General features: G+C 40.4%; 1 protein-coding gene across 1 annotated transcript in view; it reads right to left on the bottom strand.

The window, feature by feature from the left end:
• The window catches only part of FBXO3 (F-box protein 3), a 32,559-nt gene extending 19,252 nt beyond the window's left edge, over nucleotides 1–13,307 (bottom strand). The window contains exons 1-3 of the mRNA XM_039233369.1: nucleotides 13,182–13,307; nucleotides 8,732–8,821; nucleotides 6,702–6,865 (exon numbers count right to left, since the gene is read on the bottom strand). Of these exons, the coding sequence (XP_039089300.1) occupies nucleotides 6,702–6,865; nucleotides 8,732–8,821; nucleotides 13,182–13,285 (358 nt within the window). The 5' untranslated portion in view covers nucleotides 13,286–13,307. The remainder of the gene's footprint in view (nucleotides 1–6,701; nucleotides 6,866–8,731; nucleotides 8,822–13,181) is intronic.
• Nucleotides 13,308–13,894: the final 587 nt, after the last annotated feature.

The raw sequence follows: 13,894 nt of genomic DNA, 5'->3' as shown, positions 1-13,894 counted from the left end.
CCTGCTCAGGATAATTTTAATTTTGGTTAATAATTAACTCAAATTTGACTAATTTGGGACCCTAATTAAATCTGCAAAGCCCATTCACCTTTGTCATATATTACCTAATAATATGACTGAAATCAATTATCTCCACAGCACCACTCACACTTAAAGGTAGGCTATTATTATACCAGGCATGTACAGCGGGGGTGAATCTTTGGAGCTATCTCAGAATTCTGCCTACAACACTGAGAAACCTTAACATACCCCCTCAGTAACTAATAGAATAAGTAGACAAAAATCAAAAATAAAATAAAATAAATCAGTAAGAGTGGAAAAGATTAACAATTTTTGCCTAATTATATATATAATACTGAATCCAGCAATTGCTAAAAATACATTCTTTTCAAGAGTACATAGAACATTTACCAAAACAGATTATATGCTAGAGAACAGATGATATGCATGGAGAACAAATCACAACAAATTTCAAATGACTGAACTCAGAGTATATTCTCTGATCCAATGAAATTAAAATATAAATTATATTAAGAATATTACTAAAAAAAAAAAAAAAACCAAAAAACCCAAATATGTGGAAATCAAGCAATACATCTCTATATCACCTGCAGGTCAAAGAAGAAATAAAAAGAAATCAGAAAAAATTCTGAATTGCACGTAAATGAATATACAACACATTAGACCTTAAGAGATGAAGCTAAAGCTATGCTTAAAGGGAAATTTGTAGCAAATGCATCTGAAGAAAACAAGAAAACCTCAAAATTTATGATCTAACTATCTCAGATAAAGGAAAAAGCCACAGTAAACTCAGAAAGAAATCAGACAAATTAATAAAATAATAAGAAATGAATATAGAGAGGATTGACAAAGGCTAAAGCCAGTTCTTCGAAAAAACTATTAAGATTAACCCTTACAGCAAGACTGATCAAGAACAGGAAAAGCACAAATAGTATCAGAAACGGAAAAGTGAAATCACTACAGATCTAACAACAAACATCACATAAACAAAAGGATATTATCAAAAACTTTCAGCAATAAATTAGAATATATAAATGAAGTGGACAATTTCCTAGAAAACTGACATAAGAATAAATAGAAAATCTGTATAGTCCTCTATCTAATAAAGAAATTGTATCTTTAACTTAAAACCTTCTTATAGTGAAAACTCCATGACTAAATGGCTTCACTGGTGCATTCTACTAATAATTTAAGCATGAGATAATACCAAGCTTACATAAACTTTTCCAGAGAACAGAAAAAGAAGCAACACTTCCCAACTTGTTTTATAAGGCCAGCATCATCTTGATTCCAAAACCTAACAAGAACACTGCAAGAAGGAAAAATTACAGGCCAAAGTCTCTCATGAACATGGATGTAAAAACCCCAATCAAATACTAGCAAACCAAAACCAACATACGAAAAGGATATTACAGCCAAAGTATGTTTATTCCAGAAATACAAAGTTAATATTCAGAAAAATCAATGAATGCAATTCAGCATATTAAAAGAATGAAGTAGGAAAATCATGTGATAATCACAAGGCTGGAAAGTCATTTGACAAAAATTCAAGTATCGACACAAAGACAGGGGGGCCTGGGTGGCTCAGTTGGTTAAATGTCCGACTTTGGCTCAGGTCATGATCTCACAGTTCGTGAGTTTGAGCCCCGCGTGGGGCTCTGTGCTGACAGCTCAGAGCCTGGAGCCTGCTCTGGATTCTGTGTCTCCCTCTCCCTCTGCCCCTCCCCTGCTCATGCTCATGCTCAGGCTTTCTCTCTCTCAAAAATGAATAAACATTACAAAAAACTTAAAGCACAGAGTCAAAAATAGGGGGGCCTAGGTAGCTCATTTGGTTAAGCATCCAACTCTTCATTTTGGCTCAAGTCATGATCTCAAAGTTTGTGAGTTCAAGCCCCATGTCGGGCTCTGCACTGACAGTGTGGAGCCTGCTTGGGATTCTGTCTCCCTCTCTCTGTCTCAAAAATAAATAAACTTCACAGTCTTCCACTCTACCAACTGAGCTATCAAGGGCTCCGCTAAAAATAAATAAACTTTAAAATAAAAAAGTAAAACACAAAGATCTCTCCACAAACTTAGGTCAGAAGAGACTTTCTTCAATGTGATAAAGAATAGCTACAAAAAACCTACAGCAAACATCATCTTTAAAGGAGAAATGTTGAAAGCTTTCCCTCTGTGATTAGAAAGATATGGATGCTCACTCTCAGCATTTCTATCCAACATCATACTGAAGGCCCTAGCCAGTGTAATATAACAGGAAAAAGAAATGAATGACATGAAGATTGGAAAGCTAGCAATAAAACTGTCATTATTCAGTATCCTTAGGGAAATGCAAATTAAAACCACCACTACATACCCACTAGAAAGACTAAAATAAAAGAATGACAATTTTTTTTAAACATTTATTTATTTTTGAGACAGAGAGAGAGAGAGCACAAGCTGGGGAGGGGCAGAGAGAGGGAAACACAGAATCTGAAACAGGCTCCAGGCTCTGAGCTGTCAGCAGAGAGCCCAATGCAGGGCCCGAACCCACAGACCGCGAGATCATGACCTGAGCCGAAGTTGGACGCTTAACCGACTGAGCCACTCAGGCACCCCAAGAATGACAATGTTAAAGTGCTGGTAGGAATGTAAAGTTTTAGAGTCATTTTGGAAAATTAATAGTATCTTCTGAAGTTTAATATAAGCATACTCTACAACCTAGGAAACTCAATCCTCAATGTTAACTTGATAAAAATATACTCATATATACACCAAAAATTATTTGTAACATTATTTACAATAGCCAAAAACTAGAAATAACCCAATATCCATCAACAGTAGAATGAATCTATAAATTATAGCTGCCCCATATAATGGTAGATTATACTGCAACAAAAATGAACAAGCTACTGTTACATACAATGCATTTGAATCTTACAGACAAAATAGAAATAATTCATACAAAATATAGACTTAATTATGTCACATATAAAGTTCAAAAAGAGAGAAAACTACCCAGTGGCATTAGCAATCAGGATAGCAGTTACCTCTGAGAAAGATGGGTGGGTTCTAAGTACAGAAAATCATTCTACTTCTTTTCTTTTTAAAAATGTTTTATTTATTTCTGAGAGAGAGAGAGAGAGCATGAGCAGGGGAGGGTCAGAGAAAGAGGGAGACACAGAATCCGAAGCAGGCTCCAGGCTCTGAGTTAGCTGTCAGCACAGAGTCTGACGTGGGGCTCAAATCCACGCACCATGAGATCATGACCTGAGCCAAAGTCGGACACTTAACTGACTGAGCCACCCAGGCGCCCCAAATCATTCTACTTCTTGACCTGGAGGGTGTTACAATGGTCGTGTTTATGTTGTGATAATTTACCAAGCTGTACACTTGTAATCCACACACATTTCTGTATGTTAGTTAACACCACTAGTGATAGCATGTGGATGATAATCTTTCTAAAAACCCATTACTCCAATCTAATCGTAAGTAATTCTTCAAACAAAGCTGTTTTGAGGAACGTTCTACAAAATACCTGACCAGTACTCCTTCAAACTGTCAAGATCATGAAAGACAAGGAAAGATGGAGAAATTGCCACAGACCAGAGGACCCTAAGGAGAAATGACAATTAGAGGCAATGCGGTATTCTGGATTGAATTCCAGAATCAAAAAGAGATATTAATAGAAAATATGGTGAAATTCCAAATGAAGTCTGGAATTTAGTTAGTAGTTATATGCCAATGAAGACTTTAGTTTTGACAAATATTCCACAGGGAGATTCACTAGGGGAAACTGAAACTGGGTGAGGCGTGTACAAGGACTCTCTGTACTATCTTGCAACTTCCTGTAATCTACAATTACTCCAAAATAAAAAGTTTACTTAAAAAAAAGTTTAATACAAAAGAAAACAAGCTGAATCATTGCCCGAACCAGAAACTGATGAGGAAGGAAACTAACATTGGTATAGTTAGTGCTACATGTTGGACATTTAACATATAACCTTAAGAAAATAAGAATTTCTTGAAGAAGAGATAGCTGGACAGAAAAAAAGGAAAACAATGACAATGAGAGAGAAACATAAGGAAATACATGTTTAAATACAGTAAAATCAAGGTTTAGAGGGGCATCCTACTGCAGCAGAATTTGGGGCACAACTAGACCAGGTTCAAATCCCAGCTCTACCACCCACTACCGGTGTGATCTCTGGCAAGTTATTTCACCTCTTTAATCTGTTTCATCTGCCAAATGGGGAAAAATACTACCTACCTGAGAGCATTATAGTGAAGGTTAAATAAGTTTCCTGTGCTTAATAAAGTGCTTTCCTGGCACTCAAACCTAGACTGAAGTTCTACCTCTGTCACTTACTAGTTATGGGACCTTGTGAAGTCACCTAAATTCTCTGAGCCTGTTTCTGCACCTGTAAAACAAGGGAAGTGGTATAAACCAGACACTGGCAAATTACAACCTGCAGCCCAAATCCCGGCCTGCAGCCTGTTTCTGTAAATAAAGTTTTCTTGGAACCCTGCCATGCCCATCTGACTCTGAACTGTACATGGCTGCTTCCCCACAATAACAGTAGAGTTGAATAGCTGTGACAGACAGCATCTATCTTTCAAAGACTAAAATATTTACTGTCTGATCATTTCAATAAAAAATTCACCAACCTCTGGTCTAAGTGGTCTCAAAGACTCCTTTCAAATCTGAAGTTCTAAGCCCACATGTAAAGTAAAAATGGAATTTGAAGACACGTGTTATATACCATTAGATAGACTGGTAGAAGATATATTAATATACTGTAATTTCAAGGTACTCTGTACAACTTTCCCCAAGCCCAATGCCCATTTGCTTTCCAAGTTTCCTTTGTATCTGCCATCTCCATAACCTTGAGACTGAGTCAGGGACTGTGGCCCCTGAGGTGAGTAGCTAGTTCCTGACTCAGTCCTATACCTCACAGGCCGGGCACCCCCAGAATCCCCAGCATTCCAGAGATCAAACAGCTTTTACCCCATTCCTCACAGCATAACCCCCAGACAACTGGTGCCTGGAAGTGAAACGGCCATCAAGGAAGTATCTGACAACCTCACCTCCAACCACTAGGTACAGGACAGTGAGCAGTGAACCTGGGAATGCCAATCGGAGTCCCCCCAACCCCACCCGCAAAAAAAAAAAAAAGAGGAAGAAAGAAAAAGAAAAAAAAAAAAGAAGCTGCTCTATATCTTTGAGCATTCCTGCACCTAAAAGGAGAACCATGCTTACATTCTCATGTTGCAAACACCCTAATGCTGCACTAGCTCTCTAAGAGTCCTAAGACCCTCTGGACAAAATAGAATTATGTCCTCTCTCTCATCAATTGTTGAGACCATAGCTCTGGGATCAGTTCTACATTCAAATCCTGGCTCTGCCTTTTGTTTTGTGATAGCAAACAACTTAATTGGCTTTTTGTGTCTTAGGTAGTTCACCTATATAATAAGAATAATAATTATCTACCTCATAAGATTTGGACAAATTAAATGGAATAATATAAAGTATTTAGCTTAGTGCCTTGATTTGTGTTTAATACAAAATAATAGCTATTACAAACCCTTACCTATTTTACTTATCACCACCAAATATCTATTTTCAGAATGACTTTCCTTTTGCAAACCCCACATACCAAGTGTATACTGTTCATATTGTTCTTTTCTTCCAAGACAAAAAAGCCACTGAAGATATTAATCAAGGGTACTTTCCTTCAAAGCTCTACTTTCCCCGCCAAATCAATCTTTCCTCTACCTTCCAGCAACTCAGTTTGAAGTACCTGGTCATGCAATCATGGTTTGTATGAAACTCATGTTTGCATGGGAAATTACAGTGGAAATAGGAAATGTAAAAGGAATGCTGTTTCCAAAGAGACCTTAGTTCAGAAGGAATACATGTGAGAAGAACTGATCCCAATTACAGCTCAGCAAAGCCAAAACATGTTTTAAATTCCTTTTAGTGGAGAAATCTGAAAAAACTTGGAAGTTAAAGCAGGTAAGTAGCAATGTATCTGCAACCTATTTATGTACCTTCCTGGGCATAAATTAGCAAATCAAATTAATGGGAAATAGCTTGTTAATATCTCTTCCCAGAATTGGACAATAATAGAAAGAGCACAAATTCTGCGGTCAAATTGACCTCAGTTCAAATCTTAGTTTTCACTGTTCTGTAAATGTCAAAATAAGGATGAAAGTTTTCCTTACTTTATTAGGCTGCTGTCATATTCGTAAAGACCCAGGTCTTTAATATTTGGTCTTTCTAAATCATTAGACTAGCAAACAACAATTTACTTGCACTAAAAGTAAGAAAGACGGTTGATACAGCAGGCAGTTTTTTAATTTAAAAAAAAAAATCCCTTGAAAGAAATAACAGTAGTTATCCTCAAGCAATCTTCCCATTACTGAGTTCATTATAAAACTAATATAAGGATACAAGGAGCTCAGCTTTCCCTTCTAATAAACAGTCACATGGGTCCCAAAGCAGTCAAAACCGGGACAAGCAGGAAAGCAAGGGTCCTTTTAGCAATATAGGCTTCCTATTTTCTTGGCCAAATGTAAACGGTGAAGTACAGATAATGCTGGTGAATTACAGAGTAGCATAGATGATAAGAAACCCAAATTTATTTAACCTATTTATACTATAGTTACTAAAATGAAGAAGGGAGACCCTGTATTCTCAGTACCTTTCAGAGACAAAACCATCCGAGGACATCTGGGCTCCAAATATTTCTTGAGATCATCCCAGGCCTTTTTAATAGCAGCATAATGGTCAATGTATCTTCCTACATCAGAGTAAGTATCTATGAAGAGAGATTTCCAACACTGATTCTTCTGTGTTTTCTCTTCCCTAAATAGATTTTAAAAAATTAGATTAAAAATCTTTTGAAATAAAATTAAAACACTTACCAACATACTTTATTGGGAATTTGTGCTTACTTTTGCCTTCCTTTTCATTTATTTTAGCTACAAATGAAGACTAGATAGCAAAAGTGATACATCAAAGAATTTCACAGCAGTTATTGCTGGCATGGTGGGATTATGAGCCATTTATTTTCTTATTTCTACTTATTCTTTCCCCTAAGTTTTCAAATCCTTAATAAAACACAATGTGGGTAGTATATAAGGTATGAATTTCAACCTACTCCTTAAAACATCCCAATTATCAAGTTTTAAAGCATATATAGTTGTTCTACTTTAGAAACCATTTAGAACTTAATGATATAATACTACTAATCCAATTTATCTACATTGAATTAGCCAGAAAAATCATATGGCATTCAAAGTAATCACATGATTCAATCTCTCATTTGGTACAATTCTACAATATTGAGTGTATACTCAGCCATGGAGGACATTAAAAATGAGGCTTATTTTCTGCCCTCAAATAATGTATATTCTAGTCAGACAGAAAGAATGAAGCATAAACTTAAGAGCTGGAAGTGGCACAGGATAAGGCAGCCACAAAGGACCTTCCGGTATCATGCTAACAAGGGTGGACCTTATCCTGTAGGGAATGGAGCTACTAAAGGGTCTTAACAGGGGAGCTGAAAGAGCAGAACTGTGGTTGTGGTTTGGGAGGTGTGTAAACTAGAGGCACAATAGATGAGTCAGGAGGGTTGTGAGGAATCCTGGTAAGAGATGATGAATTGACCTAAAACGGGTAGCGAGATGAAATGAGAAGGAAGATTCAAGAAATATATATAGGCTAAAATCAGAAAGGGCCTGCTAACTGAATGAATGTAGAGACAGAAAGAGAGGAGACCTAGGATGATGCCTATTTCTGGCTTGGAACGCCCAGGCGGATGGTACCGCCATGAAGATGAGGAATGCAGGAAGATGAGGTTTAGGGATGGTTAAAAGAACAATTCAGGTGTTGTTTGGGGTGGGGGGTGGGGGTGGAGACAGGGGTTGGAAGGAAAGCATCTTTTTATTAACCAAAATAATATATATACATATTATCAGAACCATGAAGTACCAAAGAACTTATGATGAAAAACTAGTCTCCTATTCTAAGCCCAACGCCTCAAAGGAAAGTTTAGTTATTTCTAAAAGTTTTAAATCTAAACATTTATGCCTCTAGTCTTGATCTATCCGTTTTACATCTATCTACCGATACAGCAAAGTAAAAGACCAATGCAGGCAATACATAAAATTTCCTCATCCCCATCCTTCCTCCTCCCAGGGTTTGATAGCCCTGTTATTTTTAGTTCTATTGAGTAACGTGCAGCTTTATATACTTAAACCTTTACTTCTTGCTTTGCCAACTTGTCACTACTTGACTCCCCTCGATCTGCAAAAAGAAAAGATATTGGCAACCCTACCTTTTCTTTCATCTTTCCCAATGCCACCTTTTGTCAACTACACTTTCATTCTGTCGAATTTATTAACGTTTACTGAACTCAGAAAACCCTTGTGGGTCATCCAATGGAAAGGTCCAGCAGGCAGCTGTGATCTCCATGGGGTTATTAGGGATGGACATTCAGGTTTGGGAGTTAGGAGCACACAGGCAGCAACTATAAATGGCAACATGCAGAATTCATAGAGGGAGAAAAGCAGTGGGCCAAGAACAGAAGCTTAGAGAATTTACTGGGAGGCAAAAGAAGAACCATCAAAGGACATAAAGAGATAAGGGTTAGAGAGGACAATCAGGACAGACCAGTGTTATGGAAGCCAAGGGCCGAATTTCAAAAATACATATTTCCTGAATACTCACTCAGATATCAGCCAGTATTTTTTGCAATGTCTTCTCCACAGCGGATCATGACTTGATAGCTGGCTAAGTCTTCGACTGACATAGCAACAACTGGCAGTAACCAGATTTGAGGTTAGTATGAAAGAAAATAAGAGAACAATTTAGAAACAAAGATGAAAATATTCAATGTTGTTTTATTTTTTTCCTTTTGTTTTTCTTATTTCCCACTTTCCACCCTTATAATTGCAAAACAGTATCTTCTAAAACCTGTTCAGCATGTTAGCTACTATAATTAGCTCGTGAGTGGTAATAACTTAACTATGAGTTCACAAATAAACCCCCCAAACCTCTACAACTATAATTTTCACATGAAAGTCTATAAAACATATAATACTTTTGGAGTTAATTTCAAATCAAAGAGTTTTCGTGCATTTATTATTGGGACAGTGTTTCTACATATAGGAAGAAATGTTATTCAGATGTAAACAAAAAAAATTTTTTTAAGATCTGCAAGACATTTGATATTAAATACATAAGCCTTTTGTCTGTTTGGTTCCAATTTTTTCTTAAAGGAAAGAAATATTATAGCCAAAAACAATTTTAATTATAGCAACTATTGGAGAGCCCATCTATAAAATATGTCAGATTCATTATAGTTCTGACTCAGTATCCATAGTGATCCAAGTTAGTGTCAGCTGCTCAAAAACATGGAATATTAGAGATAAATAATTTTCTTATTATATAAAGATTTCTAATACAATAGTGCTCCAGTCCTGTAAAGCCTACCCTACCTAATTAATTTACAAAAAGGATGAACCTAGGATTAGGAAAATGGATTTCGATCCTTTCAGAAGAGGAATCACAAATTGTAAAAAGCTGATATTCAAAGATCTCAGTTGGGCAGTAGGTAATCAATGAAGGGACTCTTAAATTACATGGGGTTTGTCAAAGCCATGTTTGGGGTATGTTAAGAATCAATTGATGGTAAATAATATAATAGCCTTAGTTCGATTTTCAGATTTTACACAAACACTAACATTTGCAAACATAGGAATCCCTCCAGTTCTGTGAATTTGGAGTCCATTTCCTCTTTTCTTCTCCATCTCTCTCCACTGTCCCAAGAGGTAGACAACATAAAAGAATCTCTGGAATAAGCACCAAAGGTGATTTTGATGTACGTGAAGGATGAGAAATACTGTTCTAGACATTCTCACTCTGTTGGCATGGGGTAAGATCTGTATCTCAAGCATGTGTATGTTTAAAAAGTGTTGGGGCCCTTGGATGGCTTAGTCTGTTGAGCATCCAACTCTTGATATAGGCTCAGCTCATCATCTCACAGTACATGAGATCAAGCCCTGTATTGGGGCCTGCTTGGGATTCTCACTCTTCCTCTCTCTCTGCCCCTCCCCTGCTTGCACTCTCTCTCTCTCTCTCCTTCAAAATAAATAAACTTTTTTTAAAAAGTGTCACATGTAATTCTGATACACAGTGAGGGTTAAGAATGAATAGTACACAATAAATCACCTGGAATGGAAGGGATTCACACTGTGCAGCTAATATTACACAATGATCTCAATAGACTACTCTAGTCCAACACCAACCAGTTCAGTAAATATGTATCCAAAACTTTGGAGCTCAGCAATAGGCAGGACACTTGGCAAAGTAGGGCTATATACTGCAGGAAAGAAGTTGTAGTACACTGGAAACTTTTTTGTAGATAAAATGTGATGATGTTTGTGACCGTTAACTTCATATGTCAACTTGCCTGTGCCAAGGAATAGATACCCAGATAGCTAGTTAAACATTTCTGTGTGTGTGTGTGTGTGTGTGTGTGTATTTCTGGAAAGGATTAGCATTTGAAATGGTGGACAATGTGGGTGGGCACCATCCAATCCATTGAGGGACTGAATAGAACAAAAAGGTTCCTATCTAAAGCATTTAAAATAAAATCTGATCCCCTCATCTTGGCTCATAAAGTCCTGAATGATCTCACCAGTCTCTTCTCAAGCTATTCTGCCTGTGAGTCACTCCCTAACTCCCACAACACCATTCTAGCACCTCCAACAGGTTATGTTACTGTCCAATCAGCTTCTGAATACACTGTTCCCTCTGCCAGGACTGCTCTATGCAATCCTTCATATATGACAACTCCTTCCAATGTGACCTGATCATCCTTCCCTCCTGTTCCTTTACAGAGCAACTGGTTTATTTCCTTCACAGCAAACAGCATCTCTTGTAATTACGTACTTTGTTTTCCCATCTTGCCCACAAGACTGTAAAACTTCAGGAAGAGGAGTCTTATCTGTCTTGTTCACTATTAAAGCCCCAACATTTAACTGGCTGGCACACAACAGACACTGAAAAAAAAATCTACTGAATAAATGAAGAGTACTAAGATAAACAAGACAGTCTTTACTTTTTATCTGAGAATGTTTTTAATGTTTATTTATTTATTTTGAGAGAGAGAGAGAACATGAGGGAGGGACAGAAGGAATCCCAAACCGGCTGTGAGCTGTCAGCATAGAGCCTGACACGGGGCTCAAACTCCGTTGTAACTCAGGACTGTGAGATCATGACCTGAGCAGAAATCAAGAATCAGATGCTTACCCGACTGAGCTCCCCAGGCACCGCAAGATAGTCGTTACTTTTAAGAAGTGCACAATCAAGGGGTACCTGGGGGGCTCAGTGGGTTGAGTGTCTGACTCTTGATTTCAGCTTAGGTCATGGTCATGATCCCAGGGTTGTGGGATGGAGCCCCGTGATGGGTTCTTTGCTGAGCATGGAGCCTGATTGAGAGGGACTCTCTCTCTTCCCCTCTGTCCCTCTTCCCACTTGTTCCTTCTTTATAAAAAGTTAAAATTTAAATTAAAAAAAAAAGGCACAGTCTACTGGTATGGCAAATAAACTCTGCAGAGGAAGTAGGAAGGTAGAGGAATCAGGAGAGAGGGTCGTAAAGAAATTCCATCTTGCCAGGTTGAGAAAAGGCAGGCAAGGCTTTCAGTCAGGGCCAAGAGCTTAAGCCACTAAACAAAAAAACACCAAGTGTGCGGTATGCTGGCACAGGTCTGATTTGGCTAGAGTGGTCTGTGCCAAATTGATAAGGACCATAAATGCTCCTGGAAGTTAGGTTCTGTAAACAACAAGAAGCACCACAGGTTAAGGAGAATGATAGCCAGATCCGTCTTAGAAAAATCACTCTGGCAGCAATGTATGTGTGTGTCTGTGTGTCTTAGATTTCTAAGAGGCTATACAGCAACAAAATATTGCAGATGAAAACAGTTTGCTTCTGGAATAGCCTTTTCCAAAGAAAAGACAAATGTTATTTCTCTGATTTAGGTACAAGCCTGGGTAGAGAAAAATTTATTTTCTTGAAAAACAAAGTTACAGGCACTAATATAGGTAACAGCCAGAAACTGGAGTTATCCCTCTCTCACCACTTAGATAGGCAAACCAAGCACTATAAATCAATCCAAGAATACTGTTATTTCTAAAAGAACTTCTGATAACACAGGGCACAATCATCAAATGGTTAGAATCCAACTGGTAATCCAAACAAAACAAAACAAAACAAAACAAAACAAAACGAATCTTGCCTACCCATCCTTAAGAGGGCGATTTTGCCTCCTCTGCAAACATATATGGTGGCACCAGAAAGACAGAGCCATGCCACCAGCTGTCAAGGGTGTAAACAGCGCCATTTCTTCCACCACGCCAGGCAGTCCCGAGCGCAGAAGGAACTGGGCACTTACCCACCCTCACAAGCAACCGGTGTTTATTTTTGGAACGGATGCTGGTAATGTGGGAAACCCAAAGCGTACAGGAGAGAGACAGTCACCTGTATCGCACCACCGGAAGTCACTACCAAAACACAAAATCCAACAGGCAACCGTGAGGAGGAAGGCTGGCAGCAAAAACGATTATCAAACATAGATGTCCGAAAGTGAGCCCTGCTAGATATTATGGTGCCACGCAAGTCGCACCTGGGGTCGTCTGGCTCCTTCTCTCGGGCGCCCCACCTGCCCACTCCTGCACCCCACTCTGCAGGCCCCGGCCCAAGCAGAAAAGAGCGCTCGGCCCGGACAGGGGCTTTTCCAAAGCGTCCAAGGCTGGGCCAGATCCGGCCGAAACCAGCGGGGCGGGCTGCGGGTGCTGGGCAGCCGGGTCGGCCGGGCGGCAGCGGGGATACCTCCCCAACCTTACAACTGGGCCTTGCCGAGGCCTGGGAGAGAGGATTCTCGTCGCTCCTCAGGCCCGGGCCCTGGACGGGAGGAAGACCTAGAGGCAGGGCCCCTTCCGTCCCCGTCTCGCCCAGGCCCCGGGGTGGCTCTGCAGGATCAGGGCTGCCCTGGCGTCACCTTCTGGCTGACGGGGGAGTCCAGGTCCGGTCGGCGAGCCGGGCCGCCGTCCCTCCTGCCTCACTGCCTCCCCCCGCCCCGTGACCCCACCCCTGCCATGCGCGTCGTCCCATTACTTGATTAGGTCCCGGTAGTCCAAGAACGATAAGATGAGGAGCAGGGGATCGGTGGGCAGCGATTCTAGGGTCAGCGGTGCCGACTGGGTCTCCATCGCCGCCATCTTGCCTGGCCCGGTGCAGGCCTGGCCCCGCCCCGGTCCCGCCCAGACCCCGCCCCCCGCCGCCACCGCCCGGGCCGCTCCCCAGCCGCTGGTACAGGTTTGTTATGTAACCGCCGGGACAGCTCCGCCCACTTGGCGGGTCGAAGGGGCGGGTCCCGGTAAGGCTCCACCCCCTCCCCGCTGCTTCGCGGATCCCGGTTCTGACACCTTGCGCTAGCTCTGCGGGCTGTCTCTTGCCCCCTGTGACCTCTCCTGCACTCTCTCCTCCCACTCCGGTCCCTAAACTTGTCCAGTCCGGGCCCCTTTCAGTCTTTGTTCCAAAAGACTTGTCTGTCTGCCTCTCTCTAGCCCCCCACGTAAGTGAAATTTTACACCCGAAGCCAGGCCCCAAATCTCACCCTAAGTCCTCTCCACCCTTGACCCCAAACCCTTCGCTCCTCTTCGTCTTCCGACCTAGAAACTCTTCGTTTTCCCGTCCAGCCTCCCTCGTCCTGCGTGTCCCTATCACACAGCAGGGCGGCTCTGAGGCTTGTCCATTCAGTCGGGGCAGAGTTGGGAATCAGCCAGAGATGCCAGGCCCCTCTCCGGAATTGGGGAAATGATTGTTGA

This window comes from Hyaena hyaena, unplaced genomic scaffold (assembly GCF_003009895.1).
Source record: "Hyaena hyaena isolate Hyena2069 unplaced genomic scaffold, ASM300989v1 scaffold_74, whole genome shotgun sequence".
Lineage (NCBI taxonomy): Eukaryota > Metazoa > Chordata > Mammalia > Carnivora > Hyaenidae > Hyaena > Hyaena hyaena.
This window is presented reverse-complemented; position numbering and strand designations above follow the sequence as displayed.